Source organism: Motacilla alba, chromosome 2, assembly GCF_015832195.1.
Source record: "Motacilla alba alba isolate MOTALB_02 chromosome 2, Motacilla_alba_V1.0_pri, whole genome shotgun sequence".
NCBI classification, from domain to species: Eukaryota; Metazoa; Chordata; class Aves; order Passeriformes; family Motacillidae; genus Motacilla; species Motacilla alba.
Window position 1 is genome coordinate 20445831 of NC_052017.1, and position 23056 is coordinate 20468886.

General features: G+C 38.5%; 1 protein-coding gene across 1 annotated transcript in view; it reads left to right on the forward strand.

The window, feature by feature from the left end:
* Positions 1 to 23056, forward strand: part of RSU1 (Ras suppressor protein 1) — a 103806-nt gene that overhangs the window by 21025 nt on the left and 59725 nt on the right. Inside the window, exons 4-8 of the mRNA XM_038126786.1 lie at positions 952 to 1072; positions 4490 to 4608; positions 6093 to 6175; positions 6438 to 6552; positions 19464 to 19596. Coding sequence (XP_037982714.1) covers positions 952 to 1072; positions 4490 to 4608; positions 6093 to 6175; positions 6438 to 6552; positions 19464 to 19596 — 571 coding nt within the window. The remainder of the gene's footprint in view (positions 1 to 951; positions 1073 to 4489; positions 4609 to 6092; positions 6176 to 6437; positions 6553 to 19463; positions 19597 to 23056) is intronic.

A 23056-nucleotide genomic window follows, 5' to 3' on the forward strand; every position in this document is an offset into this window, starting at 1 on the left:
GACTGAACCAAGGTGAATATTGAGCACAGGTGCAAGCTTCAGTGCAGGTGACTTGCCAGCCTCCTTTACACTTCAGCTGGCTGCTTAAATCTCACTCGGTTTAAGGGCAGAAGAGATGCAAATCTGAATAGCTTTTTAAGCTCGTTAGCACAGTTGTTCATATTGTGTTTCTGCCTTACAGTTCATGTTTCTAGGTAGTAACAGCCAGCTATTGATGTGTTGGTAATCCACTGTAGCCATGTATGTGTATTGATCAGTTATATTGATAGTTTATCACTCATGGGAGGTAACTGAAAATGGGCTTGGCTAAACAATTCTTTTAGGGCTGAATTTTTTTTTTTTTTTTTTTTTTTTTTTTTTTTTTTTTTTTTTTTTGTTAAATTTTGTTGTCTCTTAAATGACCAAGTATTTCTATACTAAATTGTTTAAGCAGTAAGCAGATTGGGCCATAGCTGAAAATGAGGGAATATTTGATCTTTGTTGTTAAGGACCTTTAGTACAACTGCTGGCTTGGTGTAACTACTTGTATCATTAATGTTTTCTCCATTCAAATAATGTCATGATCCAAGTCTCTCAGGCTCTGCTCTTTTGAGACCTCTGTGTGCCACATGAATTGAGAGGACAGCCTGCTTCTCTTAGTCTGTAAGAGCACTTATCCATGTCTCTCTCTCCCTCTCTCTCTCTCTTTCTCTGCAGTGGTCTTTGTTAGTCAAAATATTTTACAGTTCTGGTAGTAATTTTTGAAGAGTATAAAATGAGTGCTCCCAGCAATGAGAACAAGTTCCAGATAGGAGGCTTTTTGGATGTAAACTTTGCTTTTAATGAAATAATGGGATGCTTTCTGTGCTGCAGCCGCTGTACAAACAGTGCGAACACCAGGTGCTGGTAAAGCATCTGGAGTCTGGGTAGCTTGCCCTAATTGCAGTCTCTCACTGTGAAAACTTTCCACAGCTGTGCCAGCAAACATCGCAGACCTGAGAAACATAGAAGTGCTCAACTTTTTCAACAACCAGATTGAGGAGCTGCCTACACAGATAAGCAGCCTTCAGAAGCTCAAACACCTGAACCTTGGGTGCGTATCTTAATGCAAAACCTTGCTGTAATGGAGGTGTTATCAAATGTTGTAGCAACTGAACCTGTGACTTCTTATTTTTTTTGATAGTAAAGTTTGTTATTGAAAGTGCTTTTGAGGCTAACCCTGGAATTATGGCTTCAGAGTGTTCAGTTAATATCCTGGATAAGCAGAAACGTAAATGATCAGGCACTTACTCTGATACACTGATAACCATTGAAGGACAGCAGCAGCTCATATTCATCAAATCCTGTAGTCAAACTGAACAATTAATGACTAACTTCCGTAGCAACTGCCTCTTAATTCTGTGGTTACTGCATAAGAATCAAGCTCTGTTTCATGTTCTGATTTAAAAAAACATCCATGTTAATTTAGGACTTCAATTCCAAATGTGTTTATAGACATTTCAGTGTATATTAAACCTGTAAAAGAAGCAGCACATATTAGATGTGGTGTGCACTTAGTTCAAAGAGCTGGTATTGACTGAATTTGTGCCAGGGGTATTTATATTAAGTGATCAGATTCTATATTCTGGTAGAGCTGGTGATACTTTATAATAACTATAGTTGCAGAGGGTTTTCTTGAATTATTAAGAAAACAAATGTGAAGCATAAGACCTTCTTAAAATTAAATGGGAATATAAAGTGTAACTATGGAGGAAAGCAGTGATAGGCCTAAGCTTTAGCGCTACAGGCTTCTCATAGAAAGAATGTTTGTATTTTATAAATTCAACTTCTGAATGCCTTAAACTGACCATTTTTTACTCTTCAAAATACCAGATGACTTTGGCTAAGCTCTGTATATTCTGCTTTAGATACTTTCATCAAGTAATCTGGTAATTGAATTGCATCTTGAACTGTTGGAATGCCAATAGACGTTTTAATGATGATCTGTCTTCCCTGGTCTTTTTTTTGGTTGCAATAGATCTCTAGATGTCCTTAATATCTGTTTCAACCTCTGAATCACTTTTCAGAGCAAATATTAATTAAGAATCCTGATTCTTTGTATCTTGGGGGTTAGAGCCATATTTTTGGAATGGCATATATGAAGGAAGAAGTTGTGCACTTCCTATGGATTAAAGCAGCAACCATTGTTAATATAGGTCAAATGCTAGTCTGCATTAATGAAAAAAATGTCATGCAAAAGACCACTTGGTGTTTGGAACAACAGACATTCAGATCTGGAACCACATTTGCCATCTTCTTGTATGATGTGGCCTAAAATCTTAGAGATTAAACACTCTTCCATCTTAATGCCCTCCTTACACATGGTCTTCAGGCACAAGATTTACCACCTAGTCTTAGCTTTGCAAAAGGGGTTCAGCTTTGAGCATCCTTGGAGTCAGTGACAAGGAAACTTTTTTCTGGTAGGTTTTTCAGGAAACAGCCTAGAAACCCTCTTGTCATCTGCAGTGTGTGTGTTAGAGGGCTTCAGAAGAGCCCCTTAGGGGAGAGGGGCTTGAATAAGAGCAGAGATTATTTTTGGGAGGGTTTTGGCATGGAAGGGTCAAGTGGTGTGGAAAGAGAAAAGGTGTACTGCTGTACAGAAAGCTTAAAATGGAACGTTTGGAAGGTAGGTGAGGCACAAGCTCAGTATTTGAACTTCTGCAGGGATGAATAGTGCTGGGCAGCAACTTTGAGCTGGTTCTCTGTCCCTGCCAAAGAACAGATACCATTCTGACTCTTGTCAGTAGGGAGAGCATTCTTTCCCTCTCTCTTCCTTCCATGCAAAAGGCAAGGCTGTGGGGGAAGCTTGGTAAAAAACCCTTTTCACTAATGGAAAACAAGCTGCTTTCTTTAGTCCTGTTTTATAGAAAGACTAGTTTTTAAAACAGTGACAATTTTGCAGTAGCAATAATGGAGAATGCCTTTTTGTGTTTTAATTGCTAATACTACAGCAGCAATATGAGTTTTCTGCCTATGTTGGGACTTCTTACTGGGGATGAGGAGGAAGAAGGATTTTGTGTAGATTTAGCTACAGAGAGCTGATTCTACAGGTTCTTGTTTTGTTGGGGCTGGCTTATGCAAAAGGGGTAAGGAAAGGTGAGTTTGTTTTCTGAGTTTGTGAAAGAAATGGCATATGTGCTTCTCCTGACCTTGCTCACATGGTTATATGGGCCTTCTTATTTTTGGTTGTGCAACTTTGTCAGTACTTTGACTAGAGTTTTTATAGTTTTAAGTGTCAAATATTCATTCACATAACATCTCCTCTTGACTTTAGTGACTGTTGCTTATCACTTTTGCATCATAAGAGACTCAAATTCAAAGTACGTTTAGGGACAATATCTGAAAGGTCATGTTTGTTTCCAGTCTTCACATAAAAAAAAAATCCTGTTCCTGACAGTAGCTGCCTGTACAGGCTCTTTCTGAAGATTTCTCTCTTCTCTGTTCTGCTTTCAAAGCTAGGTGACAACTGAAGTAAGATCCATACACACCAGGTATATATTTGCTGCACATACAATAGGGACAGTATGAGTAAGAAGCTGGCAGGTAGGTTTTTTTTCTGTTCATATGATAAACAGCTATACATGAACAGTTCATACACAAACAGTTAGGTTCTGTGAAGATATCTCCAGCCATGTGCTTGCCTTCATTGTTGCAGCAGCTTTAGAGATTACCTGGATCACCTTCTTCAAGCTCTTGGAGTCAGAGAAAAGTTACCTTTCTCTACCTTGTCTGATCCAGGTTATCAGAGAAATCTCTTCCTTCTGTTGCATGTCCTCATGTTGTTCTGTCTGTTACCAGTGGGAACTGCTGTACTAAACCCTCTGAAGACTGGCTGATTGAGCTATATTTAGATTAAGCTTTATCAGTCACAGGACTGACATTTTATTTTCTTCATGCTCCTTGTGGATCAATAGTTTTGTAGTGACACAGATTTGCTGTTCTTAGGAAGAGGTTTGAGCAGCAGTTATCAATGAACATAAATACTGTGCACTTGAGGTGTTCCCCTTTGTATTTGGTATCGTGATGAAGAACTACATGGCAGAATGAAAAATGGTCAACATGATGTGCAAAAGGGTAATTTGTAGTTTAGCTAGAAGTCATCTACCAAGGACCAGCTTTCTCCATGGAATGCTGTTAAAGCTGGGCATGGCATTGTGACACCTCTCTCCCTTGTGCTTCATGTTTCAGGCATGGCTGCTGATTGACGTAACAGACAGGATCCCTTGAGAGTGCATAAGTTTTGAGTATATTTATGGGAATGAGAGGTTATAAAAAGGTCTGCATTGCAAAAGACTTGCTCAGTATCCTGGAGCGTCAAAGCCTTTTCAAAACAAGAGGAAATCTTGGCATATATTAAATTTTTTAAGGGAAAAAAAAGGAAAAAACCGAACAAAATCCTTGTAACCCGTATTATTCTTATTAGGTGGAGTGAATACTGATGTCATATTCTTTTTTTTCCCTTTACTTACAGCATGAACAGGTTAAACACCTTGCCAAGGGGATTTGGCTCTCTACCAGCACTAGAAGTTCTTGACTTGACTTACAACAACTTAAATGAAAATTCCCTACCAGGAAACTTCTTCTATCTGAGTAAGAAACTTTTCTAAGAACTCTACAAATCTTCAGGATATGGTGCTTTGCTCTTTGCTGTTGAAATTTATTTGATGCAGACCAAAATACAAATACAGATTTTTTTTCCCAATATTTATGTTTTTCTTTTAATATATCTTGAATATTTCTGCATGGCATGGCAATATTTATCACGGATATATACTGTTATCTGACACCTTTGGATACAAGCAGACTTGCTTAGTAATGGTATATTAGTTTTCTTCTCAGTAATAATTCCTTGGGTCCCATACTCAATTAAAACATCATGGAGGGTTGCAAGCCTCAGGGAAAAATAAACCATTTTGCAACACAACTGTTGTTTGTTGAGTCTGAAAAAGAATGTATTCTTCATAGATCATTACTAAAATAGTTTTAACAGCCTGTGGGTGTTGAGGTGTCCAGTACATTAAAACATATGCTAAGGATACAAAGCTTGGCAGAGGAATGGTAGAGCTAAGCTGACCTTTGCGTATGTTAAAAATATATACCCAGAGGGTTGACAGAAAGGTATTGTAATGCATATGTGCAAAAGGGCTGCATTATGGTTGCCTAAGCAACTTGAATTCTGGCACTTTCTGGATTTCAGTGATTCTGCTTTTCCGTGTACTATGCTGAAGTGGCTCCAGGATCAGTGCATTCAGCATCAAAGTGACAGGCAAGGGGAGAGGAGGAGTGCTGCTCTGAGGGATGTTGTGATTGTAACCTGGCACAGGGAAATCTTTAAGTCAGCATTATTAAAAATGGTCACATTTAGTGAAACGAGAAGAGGAGGAGTGAACTACGTAAGACAAATGGGATCTCCTCTGGTGAGAAGGAGAGGTTTTGCTGATCTGACCACCTTCTCTCCTGCTGCACCTGACAGTTCTTTGTGAGTCTCCATTTTAATTCCTTTTTCCAACTGTCATGTATGCTTGTTCAATAATAGCAAGCTGCATACTTGTGCTGGGTCATCTTTCTTTGATTAATTTCATTGAGACTTGGCATGAAAATTACAAATTATACTATTGGAGTCTTCTGTATTTCATTTCAGATCTCTTTCCAAGTGTGGTTTTTATAGAGCTTAACATAGCTGTATATTTGTTGAAAAAACTCAGAAATTTTTAATGTCTGTTTAGGATGCAAATTGATGTAATAAATAAGAATCAGGGGTAATAAAGAGTAATGACTGTATTCTCCTATCTGAGCATACGGGCTATTTGCCAGAATCTGCCAGAGTCTGCTGTTGCAGAAATTGTTAATTGTGCTAGTCCTTTTGAATATAGATGTTTTCCTGAACTCACCAACAATATAATAAGCCAGTAAATCTAAGTTTGACCTGCTTGTTATTATTGTGAGCCCTGGGTATGTCAAAGGCTTTTCACCAAGTCAGGGTTATTAATCAAACCTGACTCCTTTTTATTGATTAGACCTCAAATGGTTGGGTTATATGCCACCCTGTTTATATATTGCTATTTAATTTGCAGCCACCCTTCGTGCACTCTATCTAAGTGACAACGATTTTGAAATGCTGCCGCCAGATATTGGGAAGCTCACAAAGTTGCAGATAGTAAGTAATTTATCTAAATTCTTGGAAAATCAATTCACTTTTGCAACACTTGTAGGAATGGAATCCAGTCAATTTGAGGAGTAGTAGGGTAGGTTTGCAGGAATAGAGCAGTACACATGGAACTATTTCTTGTTTACCAGAAGACACTTGTAAATAAACTGGAAGAATTGAGCATTCAGAAGAAAGTTGGGGGCAGAGCTCTCTTTTGGGCTGCTTTATGGTAACCGAAAATTGTTCTGACTGAATTTATATTTGCTCTTAGCTGAGTCTTAGAGACAATGACCTGGTATCACTGCCTAAAGAAATTGGTGAGCTCACCCAGCTTAAGGAACTGCATATCCAGGGAAATCGTCTTACTGTGCTGCCCCCAGAACTGGGTAAGATTATGGATGATCATTTATTTATTTGACTAATAATGATGATGATGAACTGTATTTCCTCTGAAATTATGCTTAAGTCATCATATATGCTAATATTTACTTTCTCCTGAGAAAAACTCACTTTTACACTCCTCCACTGCACTCCTGGATATGCGAGAGAAGCCAGAAGATGACATAAGTTTTGTTTTATTATTTTATTACATGTTGCATTTTTCTTGTGTATTAGTACACCTGATTGCCAATTTGTATATAGCACCTTACTTTATATAATGTCTCATAAATACAGGGTCAGCAAACCCATTCTTATCTTTCACTGGGTTTTGATAACACTATTTAGATTAGCCAAAATTATATTAAGCAAAAATGACAATAGCATAAGTGGCTTCTTAGTGACTGTGCCTATACAAAGTGGAAGTTTAATCAAATAGAGTGAAATACAGATAAGTGGGAGGATTTTTTTGGTTTTCAATTTGATAGCTTTTCTTAGGGAGCTGACAGCTCTTTAACTTAAAGCAATGGAGCTGGTTGATGTAATTTGAATTTGTGATACTGTACATCTGAATACTATGGAGTAGGAGTTCTTCTTTGAAACTCAGGTATTGATTTTGATGAATTTGCATTTTATGTGATGGGCATGGTTCCTGTTCACCCCAAGCCAGAAACTGGTTTCTAATCTTAAAATTTAAAAAAAAAATTATTTTCATTGGGAATAATGTAGTTGTGTCAATTAACCTGTTTTTGAAAGCTTTTGGGGAAACTTCTTTGTTTCTGCTGGTACCTTCCATGTAATACTTCCCAAAACTCAGAAGGATAGGGATATAAATTAGCATGATAAAGTAAAATTACTTGTTTTCACAAGAACTTGCTTTGACCCATTGACCCTGTGTATTTTAATGTGACAGTATGCAATGAATGCTTTTTGTTTTATGGAGCAATGTGCTTCTGTGAATTGGGGAAGTTATTTGTTTGACTCTTATTTGTTTGCCCAATATGGGTTTTTTTGACTTTTCCCTATACCACTAGTGGATGAAAGTTGCTCTCTTTTCTTCAATTTCAGATGTTTATGTCTTGCCACAGGTATACTTTCCTTAGGTTTTGGTCAAAGTCATATTTATTTATCAATTCTTGCAACAGCAACAACATTTCAGAAGCATGTAGTGTCTGTAAACGTAATTTTCTGTAGCTTCCTAAATTATAGCTTTCAGGATTTTTTTCAGAACGTGGAAGATGAATAGTGCACTGAGTCTAACCACCTTCTTTGGCTAATTAAATATTCTAAACATGCTGCTGCCTTACAAGCATAGCAACAAATCCCCATTGAATGGTTTTACTATCAAAATCCATCCCAAATGGAAATGTTTGAAATAAAATTCTCAATATTTATTTTGTATTAACCTGTAAAATTCAAGATGGCTAAGGGAAATTTTTTTCTCTAAGCATTTCTTTGCATTTTAGAACAATATCACAGTCTGGTAAAAAAAGGACTTGTAATTCTGCCCCAGTTAATAAAGGTGAGGTTCACTGACACAGCTAAGTTCTTGTTACCTCTCTTCATTATTGCTCATAAGGTATTTTGTAAATTCTACTTTTCATTTCATATATTAATTGATGAATGTTTCATTTTACAGTTTTACTCAAGATCCTCATTTGTAATTAGTTGCCATTTCTGTTGAGATCTATGCTGTGGATAATGCTAGAACCATCTCAAATTTTTAAAATAGATTTTGGCATGTATTTCCAGAGAACATTATACTGAAGTCCACATTTTTAATTTGTGCAACTTGCAGGCATATTTAATGTGGAAAACAATTTTCTGCTTGTTTATTAAACATCTGGGCACACGTTAGGAACTGGAACACCAGACTAGGATTTGGAAGGCTTGTTTGAGATCAGGGAACAGGCCATAGGCAAGAGTGACTCTCTGGTCCTGGTTTCCCTTCTGTAAACCAGGGCAGTTTAGAGAAGCACCCCTTCGGAGACAATTTTAAAGCCTGCCAGTGAAAGGTGGCATGAGGGGGTTACAACCTACTGCATGGACTGCTAATGCCATAGTCACCATCTGAGGGAGAGTGAACTTTGTCTGCTGTCCGAGTTCTCCCTCCTAAATTTTTAAAATTGAATTATAATGTACTCAGAACTATCCAAATACTTCTTGGTGTGCGTTTTGGATAAATAGCTTTTCAGTGAGCTGGTCCTATCTGCATTAATTGGAGCTGCTCCTGTTCCATTCAAAGTAAACAATCTTTTCTCTCTCATTATCACTTTCATAATTAAAGGTGCTGAAGGCTTTTGACTGGCTTAGTTCAGGCTCTGGTGGACAGCAGTGAGTCATTGGATGTTCATTTACCGTGGAGATGTGCGCAATTGAATGATGAGAAGGATGTATGTGTTACATTAAACTGTTTTTTAAAGGTGATGTAAATAAGTGCAGAAGAAGGAATGAAGAATAGGGTATGAAAAAGGCCACAGACAGGCCTCGAGGTCACAGCTTTGGAGTGGAGATACCAATAAATAGCCTCCTACAGTTAGCTCGTAATGTCACCCGATGTGATTGAGGTGGCACCAGTACAGGGCTTGGGGAGATTGCTGTTATCCTCTGTTGTGTTTAGCAGAGAATTCCTACTGCTAATTTAAGAAAAATATTCCTGCCCAGGAGGAAATGAAAGGACTGAAAGACTGCATTGGTCCCTGAGTGAGGTGCTATTCTGTAAATACAGTACATGTGAGTGATGAACACAGGAAATGGCTGGGAGTAGGTGAGTGGAATTTGCAGCTTGTTTTTATCATTTGTCTCTCAAAACCCCATTCATGAGAAATGGTGGTGGGCAGTCATATATAAACTTTAAAGAGGCACTGGCATTTTTTTCCCCAGCATTTAAAAGGTTATGTGCCGCATTGCGAGACAAATAAATCATGATTCACTGCAACAACAGAGTTGCAGTCAGTTATATAAATTGCCAAGGAGGCACTAAATCTGTCGCTTTGTGTGTTCTGACCATTTAACAATAAGAACGGTTTGGAAAGAAAGTAAACTAGAAACAAGAACCATATAAAATGGTAGATGCAATTAGTCACATCAGTGATGGTGTTTTAAGTTCATTGTTTGTCGTCTGGGTGGACCCATATAAAAGGTAAAAGATTTTCTCAGGAGAATCAGGAGTGTAAGAGGAGTATATGGTGCAGAGTACTCACCAAGATGTAGCTAAATAACCACCCAGAGAATGTAACTAGCTTATCTGTATGTTTGCATTTCTGATGTGAAAACAATTGGTATGATTTTTAACGCCCACATTCTAATGTTGCCTGGGTGCACTACCCTGCTGCTAACACGTGTGTGCACACACATGGTTTGGTCCTGTTTATGCATGTGGAAGAACAGTGGTTTCTAAGAATACATTCCCAATTACCATCCTCCTTTTGCAAAATTGAATTTGGCATCAATGGCTCATAAGTTGCTGTTCAATATTGTCCTAGTTTATCAAATTATTTCCTCAGGTGAAGAGATACACTATCAAAACTATAACGTTAGTCCATACTGGAAAAGTAGAAAATTCAAGCCCTGTTTAAAAAAAAATCTTAATGGCCCTAGTAATCATGTTCCTTTTTAAGGAGCATGAAACGTTTTGTAAATTTAATTTGTGTATCAGAATAACCAAGTAATTCTTTCTAATAAATTTTTGGTTTTGAATAGCTAAATTATCTTCTGTGGATAAAGGATTGGCTTTAAATACAAAGTTCAAGGAATTGTGCTAAAAGCCTCAGTATTTCCATCACAGGAAGACCTTTTAAAATTTAGGCTTTTGAAATTATTTTAGAATTTGTGAATTAATATTATATTACGCAAAGTAGTAGCTGCAGTTGTTTGTTCAAGTAAATATTAATTGAAATAACTGTTTACTCAGGTAATTATAACAGGCATGTGCAAACATAAGAATCACTTACTTTACAAAAGATATTTCCTTTCCAAATGTTGGAAACTTTCCACTAGTTGATGTAAATGCCAAACTTTTCTTATTTTAGTATAAACCGTCACTGCACCCTGCCTGTGTCACAACACAGCACTGCTCACACTCACAATACAGGTCATTTATTGGTGCTTGTTGGAAGCCAGAACACTGGAGCTCTTTGGACAACAGTTCTGAGCACTGGAACAACTAATTGATATCTTATAATTAAAAAAAAAAAAAAAAAAGGCATGTTTCTGATTTTGGAACTAAGGTAAAAGTGGATAAACAAAATAACTTGTTTTCTAGGACTGCTGATATAGCAGTTATCAGTCAAGAAACAATAAAAAACATGTAAGTAACAAGATAGGTTATGGAGAGATTATTTATATAGAAAAGCTTTTCTGAAAATCTGTGCATATTCTAAAAATATTCTAAAACCACTGCACCCTACACCCCACCACTTGTTGTATAGTTAGAAACCCGGCTGAATGCAAAGTACTTGATGGACACTGCTGTAATTCTTGCCAAACTTTCCAAGACTCAGATTTGATCTTGAATTACTTTTTAAAATATGTAAGTTCTACAGTCATTTCTCAGATAACTACAGTGTGTGTGTGGGTTCTCCTCATGTTGACTGTTCTCTGATTACAAGTACCATCAACATAATAACGATGTTTCTGTCAGCAGATACTTCATCTGTTGTGTCAGAGCTGTAGTAGGTAAGAGTACTGTAATTAGAGCCAGTCTGAGCAAATGTTAAATTTGTCGTTATATTTGGTTCATTTTATGTGTTTCATAGTACTTGAAGGTGGTTTCGCTCTTCTGAGTACTTGGCAACCTGTGTTTGAATGGAAGTTTCAAAGGTGCAGGGCAAAAGCAATACAGTGAGTCTTTTTTGAAGTAATTTTTTTAAATTAACTAGATTTTGGTCTGATAGGGACCCTTCAAAGAGAGAATGCTCTGTTGAATTCCCATGTAATTGAGAATCTCAGGGGAGTTTCTGATGCTGGAAAAAATGTGCAATATATTTCAAAATAAATTGGGATGCTGATCCTCTAAGCCTGTAATACTTCCTGTACCATTAAAGTGTCTTTGATGTTAAACTACTTTGACATCACGTTAATTTCCTTTGTTCCAAAAGCCATCTGCTGCGTAGTGTGTTTCTTGGGTTTCTTCACTGGGAACACTTAGTGGAGACTGTTGGTCTGCCCCTTGGGATCCTAGTCAGCACTGGACATTTGTTACACAGAGCACTGAAGGAAATGGTATTTCCAGCACAACGTGTCACCTTTCAAAGAAAGAAATCAGTGAAACTTAGTACTTGTAGGTTTTCATAAGTAAATGGTCTTGCTCTTACCTGAGGGATGTAGGAGAAATTAATTTATTCAAGTTGTAAGTAATAAATAAAGATTTTTAGAATGTGTTTTTAAAAATACATTTTGTAAGTACATTTTGAAGTAATTTCTTGAATTTCTGTTAGTGCTTGTCCCTCTGCCTTTCCTCTTAGCTACCAAGACAATGGTGCTCTGGTACCTGAGAGCTGTGTGTGGTGGAGTTCAGTTGTTGAAACAGCCTGATTTGTCATGTGGCAGTACAAGCCATTAGCAGAGTGTTGTTAGGTGAGGAGTACCTTGTGTGCTGCATTAAATAAGTTCCTGTTTTATTACTTTCATATGTGAATGTTATTATTATTTCCTCTTTCTACTAGTTCTCCTGGGGAGGTCTGCTTTGTTGTGTATTGTGATGGTAGAAGTTTCCAAGGCTCTCTCCTTGTTCCTAGAGAGTTAACCTCTCCTCCTGCCACCTGAATGTGGAAATGTGAGTTTGCCCAGCCAGGTTAGGGCTATAATCTGTCTGTATTTAATACCTGAAGTGTGGTTTAAGGTTGTAGTTCAGCATTTCATCCATCCTCTTCTCTTTCCCAGGCTTCATCTTCAGTCCTGACACATTCTGAAGTCTCAGACTTTCCATTACACTTTGGTATAAAGATTCTGGCTGACCTTTGCTTTGATGCTGAAATTTTGTATAAACATCTCAGGACTACATTCACTTTGTTTTAAACTCTCTCCTATGAAACATGCCGGAGGGTAAAATTCTCTTCTCATACAATTGTAATAGCTGTAGCTGAGGCAATACCAGTTTGCCCTGTAACACTTCACATTTACATCAAGGGTAAAGAATTCAAGATTTATTTGGTCTGTTTTTACTTGATTTATTTCAGCTATGTTCCTCTTACTAAGAGGTGAAGCAAATGGAGTAGCTACTGTGGGATCAAATATAATCAGACTATTTAACCTATCAAAGTAAAGAGTGAGAGAACACTTGCTGCTGATCCTCACTCCATGAGAAGAAGAGCACAGGTGGTTTTCTCCCTTGTAGATGGGCAGAGGGAGCAGCAGTGTTTGAGAAATAAGTCAGCTTAGTTCAGCTTGGAAGTAAAGAATGTATTTTGATAACGATGAACCATTAGAACAAGACACAACTGGCAGAATCTCCATCTCCTGATGTTTTTCAGACCAGATGTTTTTCTGTTTGAAATGTGTTTGCAAGCTGTTCAGTTATTGAACTGACACAGATTTACTGTAGTATGTGTTCAGGTCAATGCTGAAGTTGGGGTCTCATCTCCGAACTCGTCATTGGAAATCATCATGTGCATCTAAGAAGTTGTAAGAATAACATGTGGTGTTGTAAACCTGTTTTAACTCCCTGAAAGTAATTGTAAAACTGAGGATGGACTTTGGCCTCTGTGTTTGACTTTCAGATTGCTCCCTCAGCCTTCTCTTACCTTGGGGCTTCCTGTCTAGCTTCCTGTCTAACACTCACAGGGGAGACTGCAGGCATTCCCATCTGTGTGGTTAGGAGAGGAGCCAGGGGAGGACTTCCAGCCTGCTTCTGTGTGATGGATGCTCTGGGATGTCTTGTTTATTCTCATGTACTGAATCTGATTTCTTATTATCTGAGACTTGAACCTTTTCCCATATTATGTAGAACCACCACAAATGCTATTTCAGGGTTCTCAGAAGAGCTAGTGACTTGAAGTGGTACTGTTGGACCTTCTTCAGTATAAGGTTGTAGGGGTAAGAGGACAGAAGTGTTGCTGGTATTGATCTTTTGGAGGCATTTCAGTCTAGTTTTAGATTTACTAAACTTAGTTGTTCTCTCTTAGTGCATAGGAGCTCATCAGTAAGCAAATCTGTATTTTTGACATATGTTGTGGAGATGTAGATTTCTTTATCATACTGAATATTGCCGTGAACATTTCTGCCAGTTCCAAAGAGATTGAGTCACACTGCACTTAGGTACAAGAAGACTTTGCTCGTTGTTTTCTTACTGCTCCTTTATAAATATTGTTTAAATCTACTGTCTTCTGTTACTAATCCTTCAAAAGTGCTGCGTCCTCAAAGCAGAAAGGATCTTACCTGTTTATAGGAATGGTATGAGTTACTGGTGCACAGTCTTACATGTGCTTAAGATTGGGGTAAAAATCATTGTCTTTTGATAATACTTTGTGGCATAGAAATGAGTGTATATTTTCATTTTTTTACATAGGTATTAAAACATCATTCACAATTATTGCTTTGGTATCCTTTTCATGTCATAACAGTCATTATATTTCTTCTGCCCTCACACTTTAAACAATCTCTCTCTCTATTGAGACAAAGCAAATGCCACAAAAGTAATAAAAATTATAAGCCCTGTAGTGTGTAAAGCAAATCTAAAACAAGCCAGGACAGACATATTTTTGCGTACAACCTAAGTTTAAATTTAGTGCAGTGGATCGATCCCTTACTTAGCATTTAATAAAACAGGATTCAAAGGTATTTATATCTAAATAAATTACTAAAACTAATTTTGTTCCTCCTGTTATATGTACGACAGAGTAAGACCTTTGTGTTGTAAAGGGAAAGAACGTTTGAATTGCAGTCTTAAAAGGAATTGCTGAAAGGGATGTGTTACTGCTTGAGGACTCTCCTTGAGGTTGGTGGAGTCTAGGCTGGGAGGGGAGTCAGACTAACAGGGCACAGATATGAAACTCAACAGTATACAAGCTAAAAATTATATCCATTGATTTTAATGAAGCTCCACTGGGGATGAATTTAAACCATTACAAAGAAGCGTTGAACTGGCATTTTAGAGCTGGGATCACGTTTCTTATGCTGAATGCCAATGTTCAGTTCTCAAATGTCAGAGTTGTTTAATTACTTAATTTCACCTTTTAATTTTTGGAAGTATTTAAAGTGTTGCCAGGGGGCATTCAAGTGAAAAGGACAAGCCAGGTGTGTGTTCGTTGTTTCCTTATGTATGCATTGAAGTAATGCCTACCTACACTAGTCATGCCTTACTCCAATATACATCCTTTGGGTAAATATTACACACTTTGTATATCATCCGTCACAAGAGGATGAGGGGCTTATAGCTGTATCCATAAGGGGTGCTTGCAGGCTAGGTCTAATGGACAGAAGTAGCCTGGGAGGTCTGAAGACACACTTGGCCAAGGTGATGGGTAATATTATTACTGGCTCTGACACTCTCTGCAAACACCACTGTGGGAGGCAGCGTTTGATTTTCTATTCTAAGCTCTTTCCTGACCGTTGGAGGCATTTGAGCGAAACGTGAATGTTCTCACAAACCACTTTTTATTTCAACAGAATTGCAGGAAACAAAAGAAACATTAATGATAATGTTTTAGCTCAAGTGCAGGATAGATCAATTGAGACAGGAAAGTGTAGGTGTCTTATCATTTAAATATCTCTCAGGATGAGGTGTGCCCACTGTTATATGAGGTGGCCTTTCTGCCCACCCATGGCTGTAGATGCTGTCAGTTTACGAAGTGAAAAATAGTATTTTTTGTTAATGGATGACCTAAGTTAGAACACGTTAAAATTAAAAATATGCACACTTTGATTTTGCACTTGAATTCTCAAGAGTTTTGATGTAGATCTATTCAATATAGCTCCCAGGTGGTAGCTAATAAGAGATTTGGGCAGTAGACAGTTTTTAGGTGTGCACAGCGGAGTAGTTGGGCATTAGGAGAAATTTGATTTTGAGGTGGGGTAAACAAAGAAGTTAAATCACAAGGATCCAATCAAACTTAAGGGTTCAAGATCATCTTTAGATACTGTGAGTGCTGAGACAGAAATAAAAATGCCAAGATCAGGCATTTCTAAGATGACACAGATGGCTCCTCTTAGAAGGCTTTTGGTCATTCTGTGCAGGTTGTCCACAGCAGTCAGCTGTTAGATCTCTGCTCTTCCCTCTTCCAGATTCTGTTCTCTTTTTAGTGTCCACTTACTGGTAGCAGCAGTGTCCACTTTGCAGTCTTCTTTCTTGGAAATTTATATTTACTCAAGATAGAGTAAAAAAAGTTAGAAGGTTCTTTAAGCATGTTAAACCTGGGTTCTGGGATGTATAGTTTTGATGAGTTATTAGAATAATTTTAGAAGCACTCAGAAATAATTTAAATAACATTTCTGTGCCCTAGGAAAGGGACTGTGCTGTCTAGCCTTGAAGGTGGCCTGTTCCTCCTCACTTCCCAGAGGCATATGACTGTGATGCCTTTCAGTGGAGCTGATCTCTTTCAGTATGACAAAATAGCAAGAACTTTAAGTCCATAAGGAAGAAATACAATTTTAGTGGAACAATTATGCCAAATTACAGAAATTATAAATATTTTTAATAGGTAGATGTGCATGTAGAACAAAACAGCAATCACCAATGCAGTCTCCTATCCTAATATATTTTGTGATTGAATCTTCGGTGCTGGAGTGTTACTAGAGGTAATTCTGTATTTTGCTTACTAAAAGTATCTGAGGGATTTGATGTGATCTCTGTAGCAGAACAGTATATAAATTTCTGAAAGCCCTGGGGACAGTGTTCTGCTGATGCTGCTATTAAACAATATGCATGAAGGTGCGTCTGCTGTGACTTTTTCCCTGGCTCTAGTGCTGCAGGGGTGGAATAAAAGCATTTTCTAACATGGTGTTGCCACAAAAAAATCACCTAGGCAAGGAGGCTTTTGGGGTTGGGGGACAGGGACACATGTGTAAGGTGTCCGGTTGCTCGGCGCTCCTGTGAAGAGCCTGGTGCCAGAGCCATTGCTTCAGGCAAGTGTGATCATCTCTTCCACACTGCTGGATTTGTCTTCTGCGCTGCAGCAGAAGGGTCCATGCAGTGCTTCTGAGTGTTTGGCTGCCTCAGCACATACTATTCCTGAGATGTTACTGAGACTTTGGCCTTTTGCTTGGGACTCCTGGCTGTCCTGCGACCAGACTAGAATTAGGTATGTATGCCTTTGATTCATGGATTTTTTAGCTGTAAGCACAGCAAGGACGCCAGGATATGGCCCCAAGCACTGTATGGTGATGCAAAAGAGACACATTTCCCTTCTGTCTCACTTTTGGTTATGTGGCTTCTTTGTGCTCAAATGGCTTGCCTTGCATCAGGAGGGTTAGACTCCATTTCTTAGTTTTGATGAGGTGGGGAACTCTTCCTGTAACTTCTTATCCTGCTTATTTTTCTGCCTATTTCTATCCTTCATTTCCACATGGAAAATTTGGTACCCAACGGCAAAGTTTTTAAAGCCCTGGTTGCCCTGTCCTTCCTGCCTTCTGTAGGGCAGCCCTCCTTCACTCACCTGCAGAGAACCTGGTGCTTGCTATGAGGGCAGACAAGTTGTTCCCTTTCTCACTACCACGCTTGATTAAATTCTTCACTTCAAATCCCTAGGCTCTCACTCCATCTCTAGGTGGCCAGTGGAATGGGCTGCCAGGCCAGCTGCTGCTGGCAAGGCTCCCAGAAGGACGTCCTGGGCAGGGAGGGGTGGATTTTGGTGCGGATGCTGAATTTTTGTGCACCCCAGTTTCCTCTAGTTAGATTAATTAGGGCCTCTGCTTCCCTCTGAAGGTGAAATGAAATATTTGTACCTGCCTCCAGTATGTTTTAGGAAAAAAGAGAAGACAGAGGAAAATAAAGGTAGTACATTGGCATGGGGGTCTACAGGTTATTCTGCTTGAGCAGTCTTGAGTTTGCTGTAAGATTCCTTTGGCCATAGTAGAGTTACAATTAATTATTGCAATTAATTACATTTAAATGGGCCATGTGGTCTTTGAAATGGAAGTGTGCACACTGTACTGTAGGAATGGAAACATGCTGCAGCCTTCCCTGGATGGTGAATTTCTAACACAACTTGGGACAAGAGGATTCCACTGAGACCCCAGATATTGAGATTTTGAGCACATGTGACTTATTCCTATAAGCAGCATTGAACTTGACCTGTGATGGGGCCAATCTTGCCTCCACAAATTTAACTGGTTTTTTTTTAGTATACACAGATTGATCATTTTACCTTGATGCCCCATTCAGAGTGCTTGCAGTGTTGGTAGTTGTGGAGAGCAGCATTTTTTGCAGGTAATAAAATGGGAAATCCAGTTTGCAATTGCAAAGCAAGCCCCTGAGTGATAGATAATGTTCCCAGCAGCCCCGGTCGGAGGGTTAGGGCTAATTGCCTCTCTGGCCGGCTTCCCCAGCAGCCTCCGTGTGAGATCTGGGTGGTGAGAGCGCCAGCCCGCACCTTCAGCCGGCACAGATTTAGACACGCTGCTTTCTAGCTTATTAGGTCCTCTTTGTCACAGTACTTAATCCTTTTTCCTGATCCTTGTTAGGACAGGGCTGCCGAGTCCCCTAATAAAGCAGACGAGGCGCACTGAAGCGTGTGGCGGCGGGCGGCTGCCGCCTGACTGCCAGCGGTGGGGGATGCTCCTGCCGCGGTGAGCTCAGGCCAGCCTGCCACAGACAGCTGGCAGATGAGCTTGTTAAGGTAACTGTGACTCCTGACTCCGTGATAGGCTGGGATGAGATGCTTGGCATCTTTTCACACCGTATAATGGCCTGTCTTTAATTGTGTTAACCCCTTTTACAGAGAGGAATACGCCAAGGATTAGCTGTCACGCAGAATGTGCAGCCAAAGTGAGCAGTGAGCACAGGGCTTGAAGCAGCTCCCCTTGCCTGCACTTGCACAGACCCTTTCATTTTGGAAAACTGTGGTGTCAGGTTGATTTCAGATTTCATCAGCAGCTTGGCTCAGTCAGTCTTCAAAACCCTGTAAATATTTTTTGCTTTGTTCCCCATAGTTAAAGATTATTTTAGCTTATTGTGGTTTAGTTATTGTCGATTTATGGGGGAATGGTAGGCCTCTCTTCATTGTAAAATTCACCAAAAAAATTGAAAATACGCTACAGATTTCTTAATTTAAAGAACACAAGAAAATATTTCAATGGCTAGGCTATCCTGGAATTCAGCCCTTTGTATCCATAGTCATGAAGAGTTTGAGTGGAGCACAGGCTGGTTTTGGGCTCGGGCGGTAGACTTCTGCAAAATGAATAAAAAAGCCCTGAGCAAGCCCATGACAGATCTCTTACATCTTCTGTCAAGAATCAGTAAAACTGCCATATTACAGGAATGGAGTTGTCTGTCTGCGTTTGTGAGTGTGTGTCACTCCAACCACAGATCAGAGCAGGATCTTGGTGCAGAAAATGTGCTGGGCACTGGGAACGCATAAAGCCCCTGGAGCAGGGATTGAAGACTGCTTTGCAATGCCAAGCTTCAGCAGAGCAGACTTCTACCAGAGAATCACTCTCCTTTCATTCCTGCAGATCATAGTGGAGATACTGAGCAGATGCATTATCAAGTCACACTTAAAAATAATTTAATAAATAAGTGGGCATAGTTCAACCCTGCTTTGCAGTGTGTAGCAGCACTGAAACAAGTAAGAGTGGAACTGCATCTATCATGGTGGGAACTACTTTGTCCTCCTTCTCTTTGCTGAGACTGAAATATTTGCTGTTATTACAGTTGCACTCTCTGAAATGAATAAAAAGTTTTTACATTCACAGCAAGGTATTTCTTTCAAATTTTTCATGTTTCAAATATTTTTCATTTGGTGTTTTGTTTATTCCCTTTCAGGTAATTTGGATTTGACTGGTCAAAAACAAGTCTTCAAAGCAGAGAACAATCCCTGGGTTACCCCTATTGCTGATCAGTTCCAGCTGGGAGTATCTCATGTTTTTGAATACATTCGTTCAGAAACATATAAATAGTAAGTATTACATTATATATTGTAGCTGTGTTATTTGTTTATTTCCCTGAGGTGTATTGGGCAAAGTGTTACCAGCTACACACATCTTTCATAATACATGCAGTAGCTTGGTATTCAGGACAAATATGCAAGCCTGTACATTTATATTAAGGAATTTTGCCAAGAAGAAGGTAACTGTCATGTAGACAAATTAGGAAAGCACAAAGACTGTTTGATACTGTCCTGCACTTTTTATTTCTAAGAGCTGTTATGTAACATGAGAGATGTAAAAGAGCAAGTGTTACAAGCCTTTTGAGAAGTACTAATTTTAAGTATGTTCAGTACAGTTTATAGATTGAAACAGATATTTGTTAATGCTTTTGGATGCAGGTTGTTATGTTTTGAGAGATGTCCAGACTTTGAACATGGTTCGATCTGGACTAATTTATGAAAGTCTACAATCTTAGTGATTTAAGTACAAGTACTAGTGTTTTCTTCAACAGAGTAAATGTGTGTGCTGGGCTTCTTCATTTTAATGCAAGATTCCATGTACAAATGCTGACCATTCGTTTAGGAAATAATGTCTTTAATCATTCACTATATTGTAATACTTGTTTTAAGTAAAGATCTCCATGTTATTCTTTAGATAGGAAATTATTTTTCAGTGTTTAGCAACAATCTTGATACTGTCTCCTTAGGAGCAGTGGGTAGGACAACCTGGATTGGAAAGTTAGTTTTTGCATTTTGCCTTTATTTAAAAACTGTATTTTAATAATTCAGAAGCTTTTCTGACAATCTTTTATATGGTTGCTGTCTGAACAAAATTACCGGAGAAGGGTATTCACAAGTGACAGTTGTGGGATTCCAATTAGGTAACTGAGATGCAAATTTCTGTAGGAACTAAATGACCTAACAATGGCTTTTGTAGGCTATTGCTCTTCATTTACAGAATTTTAAATGAAAAGAATCACAGATGGAAGAGTGGTTGCAAGAATTGCGTGTCTCAGAAGGGTGCTGATATTTATGCTGTGATTCGTGTTCTCAAGACAGATTTATTCATAGATTTAAGTAGGCTGCAACACCCTTCTTGCAGTAGTACTCTGTACTACAGACATGGTGTAGGGAAGCAGCTGCCTGTCTCCTTGGACCATCCCTCCCCACTGCTCATTGTGTACCTGCATCTCAGCTTCTTGATAATGCTTGGTAATTTTGTTTTGTATTGTCAATTTTATATTTCTCTTTGCTGAGCAGTGTAGTTTAGGGACTCTTATGCACTTCTCTCAGGGACCACTCTGGGCATCATGAAGACAGCAAAATTTTAAGGACTAAAGTGCAGTTTTGAGATTTTGACTCATATTTTGTTTCTGGGGAGGGGGATGGTGGGGGAAGCTGTTAGTATGTATCTATTTTTTTTTTTTTTTATTTTAAATGTCTAACTCTGGGTATATTAAACTGCCCTGGCAACTTTCCTGGTGTAATCAAAATTGGCCAGAAGGTTTTGTATTTCATCAGTTACCTCAGCTGTTCATCTTTGTTCTAAGTTGGCCATATTAGGTTTGTTGTCTTACTCTTTGCTAGGTGTAGCACTGTCTTACTGGCTAATGGGCCAGTTTTGATTTTGTCCTCATTAAATAATTGAAACCTGTGTAGTTAACAGTGTAAGCAGAATCAGACTCTGGTCATTCACAGGGAGAAAAATCAAAATCAAATTATCTTTCTGTGGTTCATTCATGATTTCTACTTTGATCTTAGAAGTTTATTTCATTAATGTGCCATAATTTCAAAGTTTAGTGATGGAAACCAAATGCATGGTGATAACTAGGTGTCAATTTTAGATTTTTAGCATTGACCAATTTATATTTAAATCATAATAAAAAGTATCAGTATGATTTCTTAGAAAACCAGTAGTAACTTTTTTTGAGTCTTGATTTTCCTTGTTTGCCCTGCTAAAAAAAGAGTTCATGGATTTTCCTCCTTAAAAAAAGATTGTCCTTTTTATTTCCAGTTTCTTCTAAATATGCGACTGAGAATTACTGGGATGCCGTGTCCTAAAGACATTCCTCTGTTTTCATTTGGTTTTAGGAGTTGAAACTCAAAAGCAGTGGCATGGTCAAGGTAACAGGTCTAGTAGCATTGTTGTGTACAAAAGCAGATAGGCTGTACACTCAGAAGAAATCAAACTGGTTTTTGTGGTAGAATTTTGATCTTTTCCTACTAATGACTTTACAGCTTCTTCAACTGCCTTTTTCTTTGAGAGCCCTTGAACAGGTAGTGTGTCTTTTTCCTATTAAGCAAAACACAAGATTGATATGTGAACTTAGTATTTTTCCCTGTGGGTATCTAAATAAGGAAAGTCAAGTTCTTGAGTTTTCTTGTGTTTTATTGCTCATTCTGCCAAAATAAAAAAATCTTCCAACATTTGATAGATCAAGACAGACAAACTTTTACTGTGAGGCAAAGCAGTAGGCTTTTCATTAAAAGGATGATTGGAAAGGTTGCTGCTTACCTAACCTCACTTGGAACTCTGAGAAGACAGAACATAAACCAGCAGCTGACCATCAGACCAGTAAGTTTGCTTTCAGGTACTGGAAGACATAGACTCTCATAAACCAGATCTATGCATCTGTGTGGCAGATGAATTTTGAACTCCAGAGATAGAGATTTGTTTCCCTATGCCTGTTGTTTTTGCTAGCTGATTGGAAATACTGACTTTTTTCTTTTTTTACAAGTTTCACATTGTCTAGACTGCCTAAGACAGTGAGGGTAGGCTCACTCCTACAGTCTCAAGTGCCAAGTTTCAGAAGCTCACCAAGTTACATTTTTACTAAGGGGGTTATGGTAATACATTTTGTTCTGTATTTGCAATGGCTAGAACTTTGTTTGCTCAGTTGCTCTTAATTTAGCCAGAAATCAGTAACTCATTAGCTCCTGGCAATGCACTCACTTGCAGTCATGTAAATAAACCTTGAGGTTTCTGCTGATGACTGGCACAAGCCATCACTGCAGTCAGTGTCAGGGATCTCCATGCAGATTCTGTGAAGTTGCACTTGGGAAGCAGCTACCAAGTAGATGACAAACCTCTTCTTTTCCTTTGTGAAATGTACTGGCTATTTCAGGCATATTTAGTGAAAAATTACATCCCATTTTTAGCCTTGTCTTGGGATATTCATGCTCTAGTGATTAATTGATAAGTAGGGATGACACCCATGAGGGATGATTATGTCTAAAGATAAAATGTCATTTGTCTTGCATACTTTTACATTTCCGCAGTCCTGTTTTACATGGTACTCATGCACCAAGTAGAAAACTGGAATTGGACTTTACTTCAGAAGCATGTTAACCAGTGAGACCCTCAGATCAGCTCGTCTTACTTTGTAGCTTCTTTCATTTCCTTTAATTTCCTTACCTTTCATGAGAAATGGTGCCCAGTGATTTTTTTCAACCCTAATTTTTCAAGGAAGACTTGTGTTGACAAAAAGAT